We start from the raw sequence: 18,143 nt of genomic DNA on the forward strand, positions 1-18,143 counted from the left end.
ATATTCCTTTCCCTCGGGAATACTATTCACTTCAGTTAATTAACTATTTACTGCGATGAGGTATTACAAAACCTTTGATTTTTAATGCTTAACATTAAATTGTTTGCTCATATAGTAGCACTGCTGTTCAGTCATTTCATTGTAGGCAACATTTCAAACAGCTTCCACTCGATGGCGCCGAAATGCAGTTAAAACAACACAATGCCGCAAACCGCGTTTCCGCACGGTTTGTTCCTCGCTGCTCCTCGTACGCGGCTCTGCGATGCGGGTGAAAGTTCAAGAAGAGATAGCAAAAATGGACGTCAACCAAGCCAAACAAGAGCATCTACTTGCTTTAAAAGGTATTATTTTTCAGTTATATCTTTACGACAGCCATGTCGCCGCATGCATATGCTAGCTCGTATAGCTGTTGCGTGTTGCGAGTCAACATCTGACTGACAAACCAGGAACTCACGGGAGACGTAAAACGCCCCATAGCAGGTGGCGGGGATTCAGAGACAACACAAGTGTGCACAGCAGTTGACTGAAGTCGTTTAAATGACACATATGAGTGATAGCGCTATACCGGGCCAGTGTGCCGTATTTGTCGGGCGATACCCGGAAGACGCTCTTGGACGCTACGTCTCTTTAACACTGATGACGACACAGCCCCCAAATGTCCATAGCTTTAATCACCGAGAGACTGAGCTGAAATCTGCGCTTTCAGATGTCTGCTAGAAATGACAGACGAGTTTCTATAAGCCCTGCCAAAACCATTGCCACGTCCAGTTTATTAATTTAATGTACTGTTGGTTGTGTGTGTGTGGGGGGGTGCAGGCTTGCAAACTCGCAACCTCAGCAGTGCAAGTCAGTGCAACTGCTAAGTGTGTTTATGAATCACTGTTGTGGTCACCTCTGCATGCTGCATTCACAGCTCCCAGGTCTTTTCCCTGCAACACACCGGACGTCTCCGTGTTTCAAGTCAAACTGCGTCATCATTACTGTGAGTGACGTGCCGTGGACATACCGGTACGGTTATGGATGTCGTCCTGCATTATAAGAACCAGCAAGGTCCTTTACAGGATTTAATAGCAGTAGCCGAGAAAGCCCTGGAAGATTTTCCCTGTGCCCCTTTGCCCAGATTTACCCCGTGGTACCCCACCGACAGCACCCTGCCTCTGACACCCAGAAAGCGGCCTCCGGTTATTTTGCCTGAAGAGGCGGAACGGATCGAGGGTGGCCTGTGTTCTTCACAGCCCTTGGTGGCCTCTCAGGGCTACGACTGCACGGTGGGCCTGCTGGAGTTCTGCACCCGTCCCGGCAGGGCGAGGACCCTGCAGCGGGCATCGTCTCTGCAAGCAGGACCGACACGGTGCCAGGACAGCGCTTCAGAGGGAGGGAGAGGGTTCAGGAGGTCGTGGAGCGTCTCTGTTCCTGGCAGGATGCTCGGCCAGGAAATCCATCCTCTCTCCGGGCCACTCCGGGGTGTGGTGGAGGGTCTCGGCCTGCACTCGCTGCAGAGGGCAAAGTGGGTCATCGAGGAGTCCAACTGCAGCAGGGTGCGTCTGGAGCACACCTGGGAGGCGCTGAGCAGAGCGATGAGGCGATGCATGCTGCCCTCCTGCCACGCTAATATCCAGAGGGACACCGGCCAAATATGGGTGTTCTGTGACATTGTGTACTGTGAATATATCGGACATTTCCTCAAGGAACAGTTGCGTCTAGTGGGAGCAATCAACTTAGTCGTTCATAAACATGGAACCATTTTTAGCATGTAGTGAAGCTGAAGCTATGCATTTGTATATTTTAAAATGAGATTTAAAAAAGAAATACCCAGTGATTTTAAACCATCTACTGTAATAATGTTTTATGAAATGACCTGTCAGAATAAAACCAGTTGATAATCTATTGCAGTGATTCTCCTTCATTACAAACGGCAGAATAATTTGAGGACCACGACTGCAGCTGGGCTCCTCCTCCTGCCCCTGTGTCTGTTCTCTGCAGGAGAGAGATGACAGTATGCAGGGTTTACTTCCCACCTGATGGATATCAACACTGAACATGGCCGCCTGGGTTGGGCTGAATTTCCCTTCCTCACTCCCCGAATTCCGCCTCGGTTCAATCCAGTCAATCCCGTTTCCAGTCCTGCCACCGGATCATTCCCGCGCCGAGTACTATTTCGGCAGCGGCGCAAATTGACCCGAATTGGACCCCAGCTCGGCGGGGCGCATCCTAACGACGGGACTGCCAGTCTAACAGACGTCTCGCTTTCTTTTCAGTGATGCGGTTGACCAAGCCGACTCTCTTCACCAACATGCCGGTGACATGCGAGGACCGGGATCTGCCAGGTACGCCCGGTCAGACGCTTGGGTGAATCCAGTGCAATGTTGTTTACAGAGCACAGGCACATGTACACATCCGCTGCTGTTGCTTGATGTATCGTACGTGTCAAACGCTGACCCGTCTTTTTAGTTTTTGTGTTGACTGATGTTTGATTGTCGTGCTCTTTCTCCCAGGTGACCTCTTCAGCCGGTTGATGAAGGAAGACCCGTCCACCATAAAGGGGGCAGAGACTCTCATGCTGGGGGAGATGCTGACGCTTCCTCAAAACTTCGGGTAACTCAGCCGACTTTGCATTAAATGAACCGTGAGACCACGCAGTTATTGTTTATCATCATCATCATCATCATCATCATACCTCGATGCTTTTCTCCTAACAACAGCATTTTCAAAATGATTGTTACGGTTCCACTTAAGTCGGTAACTGCTTCGTAAGGCGCTGCTGGCGTGGGTGTCAGATGTCTTCCTTCTTTTCCGTGCAGGAACATTTTCCTGGGGGAGACCTTCTCCAGTTACATCAGCGTGCACAACGACAGCACGCAGGTGGTGAAGGACATCCTGGTGAAGGTAAGAGCGCTGCGCTGTGGACGGACAGGGCTCGGAGTGGATCATATTCACGGTAGAACCTGCAGCTTCTTGTTCGGCACTGGCGACTTTTGTGTGTTTTATGCTGGTCTGAGAAAGTTAGCCATTGACCGTCTCTTCTCCGTGTCTCCCGGTTTCCTTCAGGCTGACCTGCAGACCAGCTCCCAGCGACTGAACCTCTCTGCGTCCAACTCGGCCGTGGCGGACCTGAAGCCGGAGTGCTGCATCGACGACGTCATCCACCACGAGGTCAAGGAGATCGGCACGCACATGTGAGCCAGCCATCGGCAAAACCTTAAAACAATCAAACAAACTGTTTTACCGTCTCTGTTGTTTGAACACCTGTAATATTCTGACTTCTTTTCTCCTCGTCCTTCTAGTTTGGTCTGTGCAGTCAGTTACACGACCCAGACCGGGGAGAAGTTATACTTCAGAAAGTTCTTCAAATTTCAGGTGAGCTGCTCCTGTAGTGCCATGTCTTGTAGATTTCAGCTGCCGGCACGTTGCGGTTCCACATGCACAGCCGCGCTTCACCCCTGAACTATTTTGCGTGTGCCTGAGAGAAAGAGTCGAGCAATTAGCACCGCGGCTCGGCATTCAGACCGGGGGGCCGAGAAGATCGGAGCGGGTCTGTGACGGCGAGCCCAGCAGCCCTCGGTCTGGATCTTCAGGTGATGTAACGCTGTGCCGCCTGGTGTTAGCCTGGTGGTATCTGAATACACAGGGCGCTGTTTGTGCTTTTGTGGTTGTTGTTTTTATGCCCCTCATGGACAAGCAGCCCGAGAAACCTGCTTTCAGCCTGCACTCTCTCTTCAACCAGGTGCTGAAGCCGCTGGACGTGAAGACCAAGTTTTACAATGCTGAGGTAAAACCACTTGCTTTAAAAAAGAAAAAAACGTTAGCCGAGGTCACCTCTCATCATTGTGTAGTTTAGTATTGGTTTGAGTCTTTAGCTTTGCTAGTATGAAGGTAATGTCCACGTTCCTTCGAATGCTGATTTGATCTTCACCGTTCTGCTTGTCAGAAAAGGTGGGGATCTCCTTACAAACAATACAATAATATACTATGTATACTTCTGTATTCTATGGTTTGTTTTAAAACTCTGTATTATTTCATCTGATTCTGGCATTGCCAAAACAGATATTTTTTCGACTGCCATTTTAGTTTTCTGCATTTAAAAATAATAATAATAATAAAAAAGTTTGTGCTTTGTGCTTTTTGTAACAATCGGTGCATCTCCCCAGTTCCAGGATAACGGTTAAGGAGTAACACAGTTTGTGAGATTTGTCAAGTACTGGGGAGTGTAAACGCATGCCTTTGCCAGATGTCTGAGACACTCCGGCATTCCTTAGTAGGCGCGTTTACACGGCCGTCTCTGATCCGGATCAAAGGCTTCAGTAGCGTTTGATCAGAAATGGATGTGTATTCAATAAGCGACACCCTCCACGTGACCTATTAACTCCACAGGCAATAGCATCTCTGTAATGCCTGGGGTGAGAATCGCAGCAGATTCCCCACGGGCTGCAGGGCTGGGAACTCTTGGATGGACAATGAATAGAGAGTGGAGAATGAAGGGACACCTGATTGTGACGATGCACTGCCTGACTCGGTTAAACTTAAAGTTAAACTTTCCCCCTTCTGACTCTAAATGCACAGCACAATGTATTGCAGAAACCCACTTTGCCCCGCCTCATCAGTCATTTTTATTTGCTTCTTATTTATGTATTTATGTTTAAATTACTGTAATGTGCATTCTGTTATAAACGAGATCTTAAACAATACATTGTCATTGTCTGTAGCATGTAACCTCCATTGCTCTAATGTTTCTTTGTTTTATTTCCCCATTAGAGTGACCTCAGTTCTGTGGTAATTTGGTTTTCTTTTCATCGCCAAAGTCTTTGCTTTGTTAACGTTTGTTGCAGCGTAACTCTGCCTGCCTGGAATCAGCAGCGAGTCGCAGGGAATTGCAGGCAATGGAAAAGCATCTCAAAAGAGCATGACGGCTTTTTAAATCTATTTAAAACGAATGTGGCGAACATCAAATGAGTTCTTTATTGACAAAATGTATTGTGATATTTAAAAACATTGGCTTACTCTGATATTCAAATGCTTTTCCATTGTTTCGCTGCTTCCTCTGTTGTCTGTTTTCTCAATGCTTGCTCGTCAGTTCTTGCTGAATGTTAATCCGACACGCAATGCTGGGCGTTGGACGGGGGTGACACGGGTGCGAGGAGGGCAGTGGGAGTCGGAAGCGCCTTGCAGGGAATTGTGAAATCAATTGGGCCAATGCTGATCACTGGAGCTCTGTCAGGCTGTCTCTGGGTGTGGCAGAGAGATTCATTTCCCCATTGGTTGGGTTAGAAAATAATCCATTGTTTATGATTTAACAAGAGAGAGCTTTCCACTTATTCAATGTCCATTTACTTTGTGATTTATTTAATTTGGATGCCAAGTCTATGATTGTGTCTAGTTTCCTTATGCTGTAGCTGTCACATCCCATGATTATCTCTCCAGGCATCCCCCTGAGCAAGATTAGATGAGAGGAAGAGGGAAAAACAACGTATTTATAGATGTGTAGATATATTTATTGTCATCTTGAGGTTAAGGGTCTGTAGCCTTAACCCGGCCCGGCCACAATGAGATGAGACAACTTATGAGTAAGGTATACCGAATTACCGCAGTAAACTACCTCTCAGTGATTCTGTCTGTCTGTCTGTCTCCATTCCCTCGTTAATCACTAGAGTTTGATTCGCAGGCATGAACTAATCACGATCTTCTCTTTGCGTGACTGTACTGTAATTACTAATCCGGACGCTGTAGAGCACTAGGCTGAGCGGCGGGGGGGGCGCCGACTTCTGACTCGCTTGCTTTGACCCCACAGACGGACGAGGTGTTCCTGGAGGCCCAGATCCAGAACATCACCACCTCCCCCATGTTCATGGAGAAGGTGTCCCTAGAGCCGTCCATCATGTACAACGTGACCGAGCTCAACACCGTGTCCGCGGGGGAGGAAGGGTAAAGGACTTGCTTCCTCTTCCTCGTCCCCCCACATTGCCCCTCGCCCGGCCCAGCCCTGGTCTGTGTTACCCAGTTCTCAATTACTTAATTGAACCCTTAATTGAATTGAAGTACACCGATCAGCCATAACATTATGAGCACTGACAGGTGAAGTGAATAACACTGATAATCTCGTTATCATGGCACCTGTCAGTGGGTGGGATATATTAGGCAGCAAGTGAACATTTTGTCCTCAAAGTTGATGTGTTAGAAGCAGGAAAAATGAGCGTAAGGATCTGAGTGACTTTGACAAGGGCCAAATTGTGATGGCTAGACGACTGGGTCAGAGCATCTCCAAAACTGCAGCTCTTGTGGGGTGTTCCCGGTCTGCAGTGGTCAGTACCTATCAAAAGTGTCCAAGGAAGGAAAAGCGGTGAAGCGGCGACGGGGTCATGGGCGGCCAAGGCTCATTGTTGCACGTGGAGAGCGAAGGCTGGCCCGTGTGGTCCGATCCAACAGACGAGCTACTGTAGCTCAAATTGCTGGAAAAGTGAATGCTGGTTCTGATAGAAAGGTGTCAGAACACACAGTGCATCGCAGTTTGTTGCGTATGGGGCTGCGTAGCCGCAGACCAGTCAGGGTGCCCATGCTGACCACTGTCCACTGCCGAAAGCGCCTACAATGGGCATGTGGGCATCAGAACTGGACCACGGAGCAATGGAAGAAGGTGGCCTGGTCTGATGAATCACGAGTTCAAGGTGTTGACTTGGCCTCCAAATTCCCCAGATCTCAATCCAATCGAGCATCTGTGAGATGTGCTGGACAAACAAGTCCGATCCATGGAGGCCCCACCTCGCAACTTACAGGACTCAAAGGATCTGCTGCTAACGTCTTGGTGCCAGATACCACAGCACACCTTCAGAGGTCTAGTGGAGTCCATGCCTCGACGGGTCAGGGCTGTTTTGGCGGCAAAAGGGGGACCTACACAATATTAGGCAGGTGGTCATAATGTTATGTCTGATCGGTGTAATTTGATTTGCACTCTTTAAATTGTATAACTGATAAGTTGTTTCTTTAATAAGATAATAACTTCCTTGTGCAATTGTATACTTAACTTAAAACCCCTACTGTTTAAAATAATTAAAAAGCTCTGATTTAGAAAATTATTTGAAAAAATAAGGGTTCAATTAAGTAACTGAGAGCTCGGCTGGGGAAAAAAACAGCAGGGTAGGGGCTCCTCCAGGACCGGGGTTGAGAACCACTGCTCTAGATACAGCTGTTTGTATGTGTAAACCCCCCACATCTGGATATAGAAATATGAACGTGAAACCTCGTCCCTAAGCCACATTTGATGCAGTTTACATGTAATTCCATCTTCAGCAACAGTCTGGACCCTGTATTGTTAATTTGAATTTCAGCAAAAGTGTACAAAATCCATCCTGTCTCTCTCAGGGTGGCCCACATTGTGGTATAGTTTACTGCCATCTACAGCATTCAGCTCCAACCAAATCAAGGCCACGGTTCATATGAAGTGTCATTGTACAGGTTCTCCACCTTTGGAAAGATGTCCTACCTGCAGCCCATGGACACACGCCAGTACCTGTACTGCCTGAAGCCCAAGCCCGAGTTCGCGGAGAAGGCAGGGGTGATCAAGGGAGTCACGGTCATCGGCAAACTGGACATCGTGTGGAAGACCAACCTGGGCGAGAGGGGGCGGCTGCAGACCAGCCAGCTCCAGAGGATGGTGAGTGAAGCGGGGCGCCGAGAGAGAGTCAAAGAAGGCTTTCTTCTGTGGCTCCCGTTTTCTGGTGACTAGTAGCTTGAGTCCAACCGGTTTCGTTGTGGTGTCTTCTCTCCGCAGGCTCCCGGCTACGGTGATGTGAGGCTCTCCCTGGAGCTCATACCCGACACGGTGCATTTAGAGGAGCCGTTCGACATCACCTGTAAAATAACGAACTGCAGGTAACGGAGGCTTGTCCGTGTCCGCTGATTCATAGCTGACTGTCCAGACCGTTCACCCCCACAGCAGCCAGAACCTTCTAGAACTCAATGGCACCTCTATCGAGATCTTCTCTCTCTAGGTCTCCACTCCACGTAGAGGCACGCTGTCTGTTTCTGACCCAACGCTCAGAGTTCGTCTCTCACACGAGGAGCCCTGCGCTGGTGTTTCAGCACAGGCTTCACAAGAGTGTGCTGGACTTCCTCTGCCCACTGTCTGTCCTGACCTTTATTCATCCCTCCCTGGGCAGAGGTGTTCTCTGTCACCAGGTTCTTCTCCTGCCCAGTGCAGCGTGTCCACATCCACACGGGCGCTTCACACAGATATAAACCAGCAACATACTGTTTGAATTGGTCGTCGTGCTGTCGGGGCGCACGACTTTCCCCCTCTGGTGATGTAACGGCTCCGTCTCTCCCCAGCAGTGAGAGGACCATGGACCTGGTTCTGGAGATGTGCAACACCAGCTCCATACACTGGTGCGGCGTCTCGGGCAGACAGCTGGGCAAGTTGAGCCCCAGCTCCTCTTTGTACCTCACCCTCAAACTCCTGGCTTCAGTCCAGGGCCTGCAGGTAAAAACACCCATCGCTGTTTCGAATGTCTGTTGTCCTGCTGTGTCTTAAAATATCCAGACTTTCATCTCAGTTTCCACCTTTATATTTGAGCTCTCATCCTGGGAGGCTTTACACTTGCCAGTCGGTTCCTCTCTGAGCATCGCTGGAGACCCCTCTAGTGCAGCAGAGAGACCCCCAGAAACGCTCAGACAGGTTAATTCGCCGATGTGTAAATTAAACACTGAGCTTCAAAATGTGGAGCTGTTGGACAAAAAAAAAACTAAACTACGTAAAGAAATCTGGGAACTGAGATTATAGTCATTGTTTAAATTGTTTACAAGACTTGTATTATCACTGTGTATACATTCTGAGCATCCATCTTGTAAACCTGTCCCATAATGCACCTGTTCCATCTGTCCACTGATGTCTGTAACGCTATTAACTTCTCTTCCCTCATTTCCTTTCCCTCCAGAGTATATCTGGGTTGCGGCTCACGGACACATTCCTGAAGAGGACCTACGAGTACGACGACATCGCCCAGGTGTGCGTCGTCAGCTCCTACTTGGACCCGGAGAGCTAAAGGCCGTGCTCGGGCCTGACCCCCTTACTAACCACACCCCCCTGATGGACCAACCGCTGAGCTCCCGGCACTCTGCCTCGCCTACCTATTTTATTAAAAAGACTCTTCAAAGATGCTGATGTTTTAAAAAGTGGAATGTTTTAAATATGCACTTGACCATGGTTTTAAATGTATAAATGTGAATAAACTCTTAATAAGTTTACGATATGTGGTTGACGCTGGTTTTCTGTGCACAACTCTTGTGTGTTTAGTGGAGAGACTTGGAAATATCCCCAATTTAAAAATACTTGGACTTGATTCGATAAGCAGACTCGACTGGATGCCCAGTTTGTGAACATTTATGACCGTTGTAACCTTGATTTTTATTTTAGTAAATGGCATTCCCCCCCCAACACTGTAAACCACACTGTGACATAAGAACATGAGAAAGTGTCGTCGAGAGGAGGCCATTCACCCCATCGTGCTCGTTTGGTGTCCATTAATAACTAAGTGATCCAAGGATCCTAGCCAGTCTGTTTTTGAATGTTCCCAAATTGTCTCTTCAGCCACATCGCTGGGGAGTTTGTTCAGATTGTGACGCCTCTCTGTGTGAAGAAGTGTCTCCTGTTTTCTGTCTTGAATGCCTTGAAGCCCAATTTCCATTTGTGTCCCCGGGTGCGTGTGTCCCTGCTGATCTGGAAAAGCTCCTCTGGTTTGATGTGGTCGATGCCTTTCATGATTTTGAAGACTTGGATCAAGTCCCCACGCAGTCTCCTCTGTTCCAGGGTGAAAAGGTTCAGTTCCTCAGTCTCTCAGTAGGACTTTCCCTTCAGACCTGGAATAAGTCTGGTTGCTCCTCTGAACTGCCTCTAGAGCAGCGATATCTTTCTTGAAGTGTGGAGCCCAGAACTGTCCACAGTATCCAGATGAGCTCTAACTAGTGCATTGTACAGTCTGAACATCACTGCCCTTGATCTCAATTCTACACTTTTGACAATATACCCTAGCATCGTGTTTGCATTTTTTATTGCATGCTTGCTGAAATAACATCAAACCCAATTTCATCGCAACAAGCCTTTAATGACAGAAGATTTAGACCCTGGCGGTACAGTATACTGCTCTAGGCTGTAGTACAGTGTTATGAAACGGAGTACAATTCTCATTGAGGAACATGCACAACGACAGCGGCATTGCTACAGCAGTGTTACAGTTTTGCGCAAAACATTATTCGTCCCTAAAATAATCTAGGAAATTACATACAGAAATCATATAGAAACCAAGTCTCCAAACCTGGGACAGATGTGCAAATAATGGCAACAGGATTAATGTGTGCTACCGACAGCTATCACCTTGAGAACAGCTGCATACATGTTACATTGCTACGACAGAAAAACACATATAAAACCAGTTTCGCCAGAGTACGACGGGGTGGATAGATGCTCTGTGGGTTTTATCTGTGTCGTATAGCAGTGGTGCAGTTTTCAGTTGTATAAAGATCGGTCACAGTAGAGTGCGCTCGCCCCCTGTGGTTTTCCTTTTTTCAGGTTTCATTGTTGACCTGCTGATGGTGTCCTCTGAACAATGACATCACTTTGACATCACAATTGTGTCAGCCAATCACAGCTCTTCATTCCTGCAGAGAGAAAAGCACAGCTGATGCAGTCTGTCCTGTAGCAGCTGACAGAGAGCTCACCGTTAGGACATGTAACTAAATAAATATTGTGTGTGTGAGTTTGAGAGAGAGAGAGAGTGAGTGTGTGTGTGCGTGCATGTGTCAGTGTGTGACGCTGTGGTACCTGCCGTGATCAGGAGTGCTCCTCCGCGCTGCCGCTGAAGGAACGGCTCCGGATGTGGTTCCTCAGCTGTTCAATCAGTTCGGGGTTCTGCTGCTGGATCTGCTGCGCAAACTGCTGCCCCCTGGAGAGAGGGAGAGAGAGAGGGAGAGGGGCAGAGGGAGGAGAACGTTCTGTGTTTTATTATTTGTATATATTTTTTTTAACTGGCGGTGTATTTATTCGCTTCTAAGCAGCAGTGCAGCGGTATCGATGGTGGAGACTCACGCTTCGATGAGGCTGGAGATGTCAGACAGGCCCCCCACGCCCGCGGCCGGGCCCCCCACCGCGTTGGACATCATCCCTGACATGCTGCTCACACACAGAGAGACACAAGGACAGGCGCTGTGGATACCCGCTCTGGCCTGCGCGAGACAACTCTCACTACGGTGCATGCACATTAGAAAAACAACACGACACACAAACACAAACCCAGCGGGTGAGGGGCGAGGTCAGGAAGAGTGCAACTTACAGCTGCTGCACCTGGGGGTTCTGCATGACGCTGGCGGCCTGGAACAGACAAGAATATTTGGAGAAGACGGACAGGAAAAGCAGCGGCCGAAGACAATCTTAAACAGTGTGTGTGTGTGTGTGTGTGTTCCTCCTGAGGGGAGGAGCTGAAGCCCATATCTGGAGACGTGTTTTTTCTCTCTCGGCCCATGAGAAATGCTCTCTATTGTAATTAGTGTGAGAAAAATAAACCGACACAGATGATACTAAAATAGGCGTCTCAGCAGATACAATCTCAGCAGCACAGGCTATTCAGAGGGACTGAGATAATATTCAGTTGTGGGCCGACACCTGGCAGATGAAATTCAATTTGGACAAGTGCAAGATAATACATGCAGGTAACAAAAATGTCCACTATAATTACACTATGGGAGGAACAGAACTAGATGAAGTAACGCATGAGAAAGACCTAGGAGTCTATGTGGACTCCTCACTTTCTCCATCCAAACAATGTGGGGAAGCAATAAAAAGGCAAACACAATGCTAGGGTATATTGTCAAAAGTGTAGAATTGAGAACAAGGGCAGTGATGTTCAGACTGTACAATGCACTAGTTAGAGCTCATCTGGATACTGTGGACAGTTCTGGGCTCCACACTTCAAGAAAGATATCGCTGCTCTAGAGGCAGTTCAGAGGAGAGCAACCAGACTTATTCCAGGTCTGAAGGGAATGTCCTACTGAGAGACTGAGGACCTGAACCTTTTCACCCTGGAACAGAGGAGACTACGTGGGGACTTGATCCAAGTCTTCAAAATCATGAAAGGCATCGACCACATCAAACCAGAGGAGCTTTTCCAGATCAGCAGGGACACACGCACCCGGGGACACAAATGGAAATTGGGCTTCAAGGCATTCAAGACAGAAAACAGGAGACACTTCTTCACACAGAGAGGCGTCACAATCTGAACAAACTCCCCAGCGATGTGGCTGAAGAGACAATTTGGGAACATTCAAAAACAGACTGGCTAGGATCCTTGGATCACTTAGTTATTAATGGACACCAAACGAGCACGATGGGGCGAATGGCCTCCTCTCGATTGGACACTGTCTTATGTTCTTCTTATGTTCTTATGACACGATTGTTTCAAAGTTTGCGGCTGTCTCTGCCAGTGGATTCCCCTCTGCAGGATTTGTGAGAGGGTTCCCCAGTGTCCCACTACCCACAGATCACAAAAGCACCCGAGTCTGGGACCGACTGAGTCTGTGGCTCTTGTCCTTACCATACTGATGAAGGCAGGGTTGTTAATGAGGCTGGCCATATCGAACCCGAGCCCAGCGTTTGTCTGCAGAGAGAGACACAGCCCGGCATTACAGATCACATCCTGCAGATAAGTCACTGTGACTGATTATCACATATAACCCATCTTTCATCGCAGGTCAGCCCACGACTGCTCACACTAGAGTACCTCATCACTTTTGAAAGCATTATAATTAGCATGGTGTCCAACTGGGGCGAGATATCCAGCGAGAGATTTCTACGTCGTATTCTGCAGGGATCGAGCGCTCGCGATCTGTGCGTCGGCACTTACCGGGCTGGAGGCTTCCTTCTGCTTCTGCTCCGCGATTTTCAGGTTCGATTTGTATGTGTCGTTCTCCGGGTCCAGCACCAGCGCCTTCTTGAAGTATGTGACGGCCTCGGTGTGTTTATTCATGGCGGTCAGGGCCAGGCTGTGGCAGACGAAGACAGAGAGATCAGAAAACAGACCTGCCACACCATCATAATCTGGGCTTAAATCGACCTCGGCAAACATCAGGACCGGAGACCGAGCCAAGATTGATATTTGCCCTCGGGGGCCGGAGCTGCAAGAACAGATTGATGTGTGTGTGAAACCAACGTCGATGACATTTGCATCCAAGACAGATTATGTTAATACTGCCCGCTGGGTGGTAAATACCCTGCAGCCGACAGGAGGACCGGACCTGCTGAAGGTCCAAACGGGGGAAACTGGAGAGGTCTGCACTGTGCCGGCCAGAGCAGTTTGACGGCTCAGGGAAGCGTCTGAGCAAATCCAAGGCCACCCGTGACGAGAGACGCAGTCCTTTGTGGCGGTTGAACAGCTATTTTGCTGCGAATCGTGTAGTGTAGCTGGGTACAACATGTTTTTGTGGACGGACTGGGTAAACAGAAATGCCAAAGGCCAGTTTTCCTGTAAGCTTTTTATTTCAACTCGGTTCCTGTCATCTAACAAAGAAAGAACATCAAAAAGTTCACTGACCTAGATTTCAACAGCTGCTCAAAAGGCTGTAATACTAATGAGCTTATTAGGAAAGACAGTGGGTTATTGTGCTGCATATTAAAGGGCTGCCACCTGCTCAGACATCCTTCCTCCCACAAAACACATTCTCCTGAAAATGGATTGGTCTGGCCGACACACGCCATCTCATCCCCCTGCAAACCCTGCCTGCCTGTCTCAGAAACAGACTAACACATTGCTATTGTTTTTTTAGCCTGAAAAACCCCAACAAAAACCATATAAACCATAAAAACGAGGGAAGAAAGACTGAAACACCCCAAGCTGGCTCTACACAATCCAACGTTGAGCACTGTCCATACTGTACACCATCTGTGTTATCACAATGCCTACACACTTCTGACTGGCATTAATCAGCTGTCTTTGCTCACCCCATCCTCCCGTAGGCCTTGCTGTAGGTGGGGTCGATTCCTATGGCCCTCTCGCAGTCGTCCGTGGCCTCGCTGTAGTGCCCCAGTTTACTGTGGGCCGCAGCCCTGCGAGGACAGCGACAAAACCCGTCAGAATCCACTCCCTCTTATTTGGGAATTAAATGCTTAAACATACCGGCTGTGTTGAACTCCCCTTTCTGTACATTTTGTGGCAAACAGAAGTGGAGGGGGAAGGCGGTTCCTCACAGGTCCAGCTTGAGTTACCTGTTGCAGTAATACACTGCGTTCTTCAGGTCGAGCTCGATGGCTTTAGTGTAGCACTCGACGGCCGAGCTGTAGTTCTCTTCCTTCATGTGATTGTTGCCTGCGAGGAGACAGAGGGGCATCTTAGTCTTTGTTACTGCAGGAGCAGAGTGGCACGCTGCCGTACGGGTTTCATTAGGACCGAGCGCATCGACCACAACTGTCGGCAAAGATAGCGCTGTGTCGGGCCACTTGGGTGCCTGATTGAAAACTCACAACCAAGTGACACGCTGCTTCATCTGAGCACAACATGAGTGTTGAAAAATAAAGAGTGGGGACCCAACACTCGACGGACACCGAGCAGACAGGGCGGTATTTCAGAGCGCTACCCAGAGAAGTCCCCTGTCAGGCAGGACAGGAAGCTGATCTTAGACCCTGTCAGTCTGCATAGAAAGGAACAAGCTTGGCTCGTGTGCTCTCTCTGTGTTCAAGTATCTCCTGACGTTCAGTTTTGTCATTTGCTGATCTCTCTGTAAACTAAGCTGGTGTCCCTCCTGCTCCTGTCTGACCCCACTTTGACAGAGGAGCTACATACCCCAGCCGCAGCCTGGCATGGCATGGCAGCCCAGGGACAAGAAGAAATATCTCAACCTGATGAACAGAAAACAGGAAAGTGACTCAACAGAACTGTCAAATAGTGGGACCCAACTCGTCTCTACGGGGAAAAGACCAGCACTAATTTGATGATTGTTAGTCAGTGGCACAGGCATGAAAAATATACCTTCCCACAAAGCAGGGCTGTCAGTGAACAAAGAGCAACTCTGAAAATAATTATTTAGAGAAAAGAGTCACGTCATCCTTCCTCCAGCACTTCTCCTGCTGAGAGTCTCCCTTTGTTTTGGTTGCTTCTGTTCTACATAAATTACCTCAAGCTTAGCGAAATTTCAAAATATCATCAGGATGATGTTTTAATATGTTGACAGGATACCACGTGTTGCATCTCATTCATAAGTCCCCCGTCCCATCAAGACATATTTGTATTGTTTAGAATCTGAATACAGACCAACGTCCTGCTAAGACAGACATCTTGCTGAGGTCATTGGCCAATCAGAGTCACAGACCCAACCAGTGATCTCTGAGGCAGCAAACCAGCGGCACCCCGCTCAGGATGGGCGTTGCTTTACCTTCGTTCTTCAGCTGTTCGGCCCGTTCGGCGTCTTCCGGGGAGGCCAAGGTCTCCGGGTTGGACAGGTTGTCATTCTGGGAAGGGCGAGATCAAAACGACAGCCATGACCACTGAGATTCCCAGGCCTGTCCGCCTCTGAGGAGCACAGAACTGATCTCTCTGAGGTCATGTGACCAGCATACACGCACGCTGCAACTAACCTTGAAGATGGAGCTGAGGAAGATCTCAGTGAGGGGCTGTGGGACGGCCAGGTGTCTGTCCTCGGAGCTGATCTTAAACGTCGTCTCCATGCACTGTATTGCAACTGCGCAGAGGAAAGCAGAGCCAGAGACACAGTGTGTGACAGTAGACCGTATTGATTAAGGTTAACAGATTCAAGCTTTTTGAAAAATAACTATATGGGTATAACATACTTTATAAATAAAGTTCTCTCTGTATCTTTAAATACTACTATCCAGGGGAGGGTCTTTTTCACACTAGTGGGTTAATCACAACTCAAACCAGAAAGGGCCACGTGTTGAATTTGAACTTCCTTCCCAGAACATGAGGTTTCTGCTTTTTAAGAGATTATAAAATGTTAAGCGACTATTCGTTTCTGTACGCCGTTACATTCTCTCAACAGAACACATTTTCTTCTCCTCATCCAACTGTGTAAAAATATTTCTGCTGCATTGAAAGCTACTGTCTCGTCACCACAGGCTTTCAGCACCGGCACCTGGTTTAGTATTTTCCCCACGCTGCCTGGATGCGGTGCAGTGCACTCTGGGAGCTGAGCGAGGGGTTCCCTACCTTCAAGGCTCTCCTGTTCATCTGAATTCAACGTGTCGGACTGTGTTTGATCTCGGAGGAACTGCACAATCGAAAAAGCAAGGCGCTTCTCCACTGACATTCTCCCTGCTTCCTCACGCAACCTGCAAGGCAATTAACAGCGCATATATAAAGAAGTAAAGTCACTTAGTTATTAATGGACACCAAACGAGCACAATGGGGCGAATGGCCTCCTCTCGATTGGACACTTTCTTATGGTCTTATGTTCTTAAGACAGAGAAGTAAACAGGCTTGCGGTCACATGACAGCAGTGGTTCGGGGACCGGTGGGAAAGCCTGCACCTGGATGGCAGCAGAGTCTCACAGTTTATAAGGTCTCAGTTACTTAATGAACGATCTGTGTAAGAGTTGTGGCTCCATGCATGCAGTTCACAAATGCTGCAGGAATAGAAATTGACAAATGCAACCTACCTAGACGGTGGATGATGTAGTCAGGTATCAGTGACCTGCCGAGAAAGAAACAGTGTGTTGCACAGGCGGTCCGCACCGAACTACACATATTTCACCACCAGTGGGTTCGATACTGTAAGCTGGGTGTCTTTCTCCACAAGACCATGGACAGACTCAGATGGGGAGCATCTACACCTGGTACCTCAGAAGAGGCCAACCGCCCACAAATGGAGAGAAAATATAAATATTTCTTGGCTTTGTGCAGTAGCATATTTAGTTTTTGTGTGCGTTTTTTATATCAATGCTACCTTTGTATTTTTTATTTCATTTGGAAGCCCAGTTTCTGCATCTTAATTTAATGATAGGCCTTGTACTTGCTTTTGGTCTATCCTCTCCATATCCAATGCCACTGTGTTACGTGTGCAATGTCTCATCTTGCAGTACATACATTAGAATAGCCCGGACAGTTTTTAAAAGCATGCTCAAGTATTAGTTAACAACAGCAAACAAATGGTTAAACTGAAGGCATTCCACCCAATAATTCAGTCTTTTATACACATCAGCTGTGAGAACACGAGGTGTAGTCCCACCCCAAATAAAGTTGCTATTGTGATCGCCCTTTGAAAGCAGTAACAGTGAGCACCAGGCTAACAGCACCTCTAACACAACACAGGTGCACAACGGACGAGGACAGCAAAACAGCACAGGTTTATTTTGGAAACATTTCAGTTGATCAGAGAAACACTCCCTGAAATATTGGTATTAGAGAATGATTATGAGTAGAAGTAGTGGTTGCAGTAATGGTGGTAAGTGTAGTGGTAGAATAGGGATATGTTTACTGCAGATTTAGACCCTCTGTAAAAGTTTTGCTCTCAGATCACATGTTGTGCACTCACACTGCTTTAGACAGCAAAGCCTTGGGGGACTTTTCAGCCCATCTGAGCTGGTGACATAATACTCTAGTGACAATGAGATCATACTACAGCTAATAATAAAAAAGGAAAACAGTGGAAAACATGCACATTCAAAACCGAAAGGGTAACGCTTAGCATGTCTAATGCACCTGAACGAGACATCCCAGCTTGAAATGGATAAATGTCAATTCTGTGTCTGAGTTAATAATATGCACCCTGTTTTGCTGGGTGTTATTAATGCAATAACGTGCGACGTCCTCTCCAGCCGTTAATTCCATGCATGGCGCGTTTATGTAACCGCACATGAGACGCAGTTACAGTGCATCTCCCTGCTGGTGGTCGGGATTCAGATCATGGCTGATGGATGTTCTCAGCTGCACTGATTTCGGATACCATCTCTACACACACAACGCACGCATGCATGCATGCAACACACATCCTCTCACGCCCGGGGCTGCACACCGCTCCCGCAGCCGGGCATGTCATTGAGCCCCAGGATGCTGCCGAGCCGCCGCCGCCTACCTGTGCGCGTCTCCCGGCCGAGCCTCCGCCAGCGCCCCGCGTCCTGCCCAGATGCGCCTCTGCGCCTGCGCGGTGCGGGCGGAAGT

General features: G+C 48.2%; 3 protein-coding genes across 7 annotated transcripts; 2 read left to right on the forward strand and 1 right to left on the reverse strand.

The window, feature by feature from the left end:
• Window positions 1–213: 213 nt before the first annotated feature.
• trappc13 (trafficking protein particle complex subunit 13) lies at window positions 214–9,234 on the forward strand. 4 transcript variants are annotated; one of them, XM_066711545.1, is made up of 13 exons: window positions 215–341; window positions 2,259–2,327; window positions 2,496–2,595; window positions 2,802–2,886; window positions 3,049–3,176; window positions 3,285–3,357; window positions 3,725–3,769; window positions 4,753–4,770; window positions 5,786–5,919; window positions 7,447–7,645; window positions 7,763–7,863; window positions 8,323–8,470; window positions 8,925–9,234. In XM_066711545.1, the coding sequence occupies exons 1-13, from the start codon at window positions 263–265 to the stop codon at window positions 9,030–9,032; spliced, it is 1,287 nt and encodes a 428-aa protein (XP_066567642.1). In that variant the 5' UTR covers window positions 215–262; the 3' UTR covers window positions 9,033–9,234. The 4 variants fall into 4 exon arrangements, with proteins under 4 accessions (XP_066567644.1, XP_066567642.1, XP_066567643.1 ...); XM_066711544.1 differs by having other exon boundaries at window positions 217–341; window positions 8,320–8,470; XM_066711547.1 differs by lacking the exon at window positions 4,753–4,770 and having other exon boundaries at window positions 214–341.
• shld3 (shieldin complex subunit 3) lies at window positions 349–1,881 on the forward strand. Its single transcript, XM_066711548.1, has one exon. It carries the CDS (start codon window positions 1,017–1,019, stop codon window positions 1,755–1,757), a length of 741 nt encoding a protein of 246 aa, XP_066567645.1. The 5' UTR covers window positions 349–1,016; the 3' UTR covers window positions 1,758–1,881.
• An 836-nt stretch (window positions 9,235–10,070) lies between the features above and the next one.
• sgtb (small glutamine rich tetratricopeptide repeat co-chaperone beta) lies at window positions 10,071–18,137 on the reverse strand. 2 transcript variants are annotated; one of them, XM_066711556.1, is made up of 13 exons: window positions 18,058–18,137; window positions 16,643–16,677; window positions 16,194–16,315; window positions 15,605–15,708; window positions 15,403–15,478; window positions 14,240–14,339; window positions 13,976–14,080; window positions 12,882–13,020; window positions 12,573–12,635; window positions 11,316–11,353; window positions 11,072–11,155; window positions 10,808–10,928; window positions 10,071–10,644 (listed from the first exon to the last, which is right to left on the reverse strand). In XM_066711556.1, exons 3-12 carry the CDS (start codon window positions 16,291–16,293, stop codon window positions 10,817–10,819), a joined length of 921 nt encoding a protein of 306 aa, XP_066567653.1. In that variant the 5' UTR covers window positions 16,294–16,315; window positions 16,643–16,677; window positions 18,058–18,137; the 3' UTR covers window positions 10,071–10,644; window positions 10,808–10,816. The 2 variants fall into 2 exon arrangements, with proteins under 2 accessions (XP_066567653.1, XP_066567654.1); XM_066711557.1 differs by lacking the exon at window positions 16,643–16,677 and having other exon boundaries at window positions 18,058–18,123.
• Window positions 18,138–18,143: the final 6 nt, after the last annotated feature.

Source organism: Amia ocellicauda, chromosome 8 (genome assembly GCF_036373705.1).
Source record: "Amia ocellicauda isolate fAmiCal2 chromosome 8, fAmiCal2.hap1, whole genome shotgun sequence".
Lineage (NCBI taxonomy): Eukaryota > Metazoa > Chordata > Actinopteri > Amiiformes > Amiidae > Amia > Amia ocellicauda.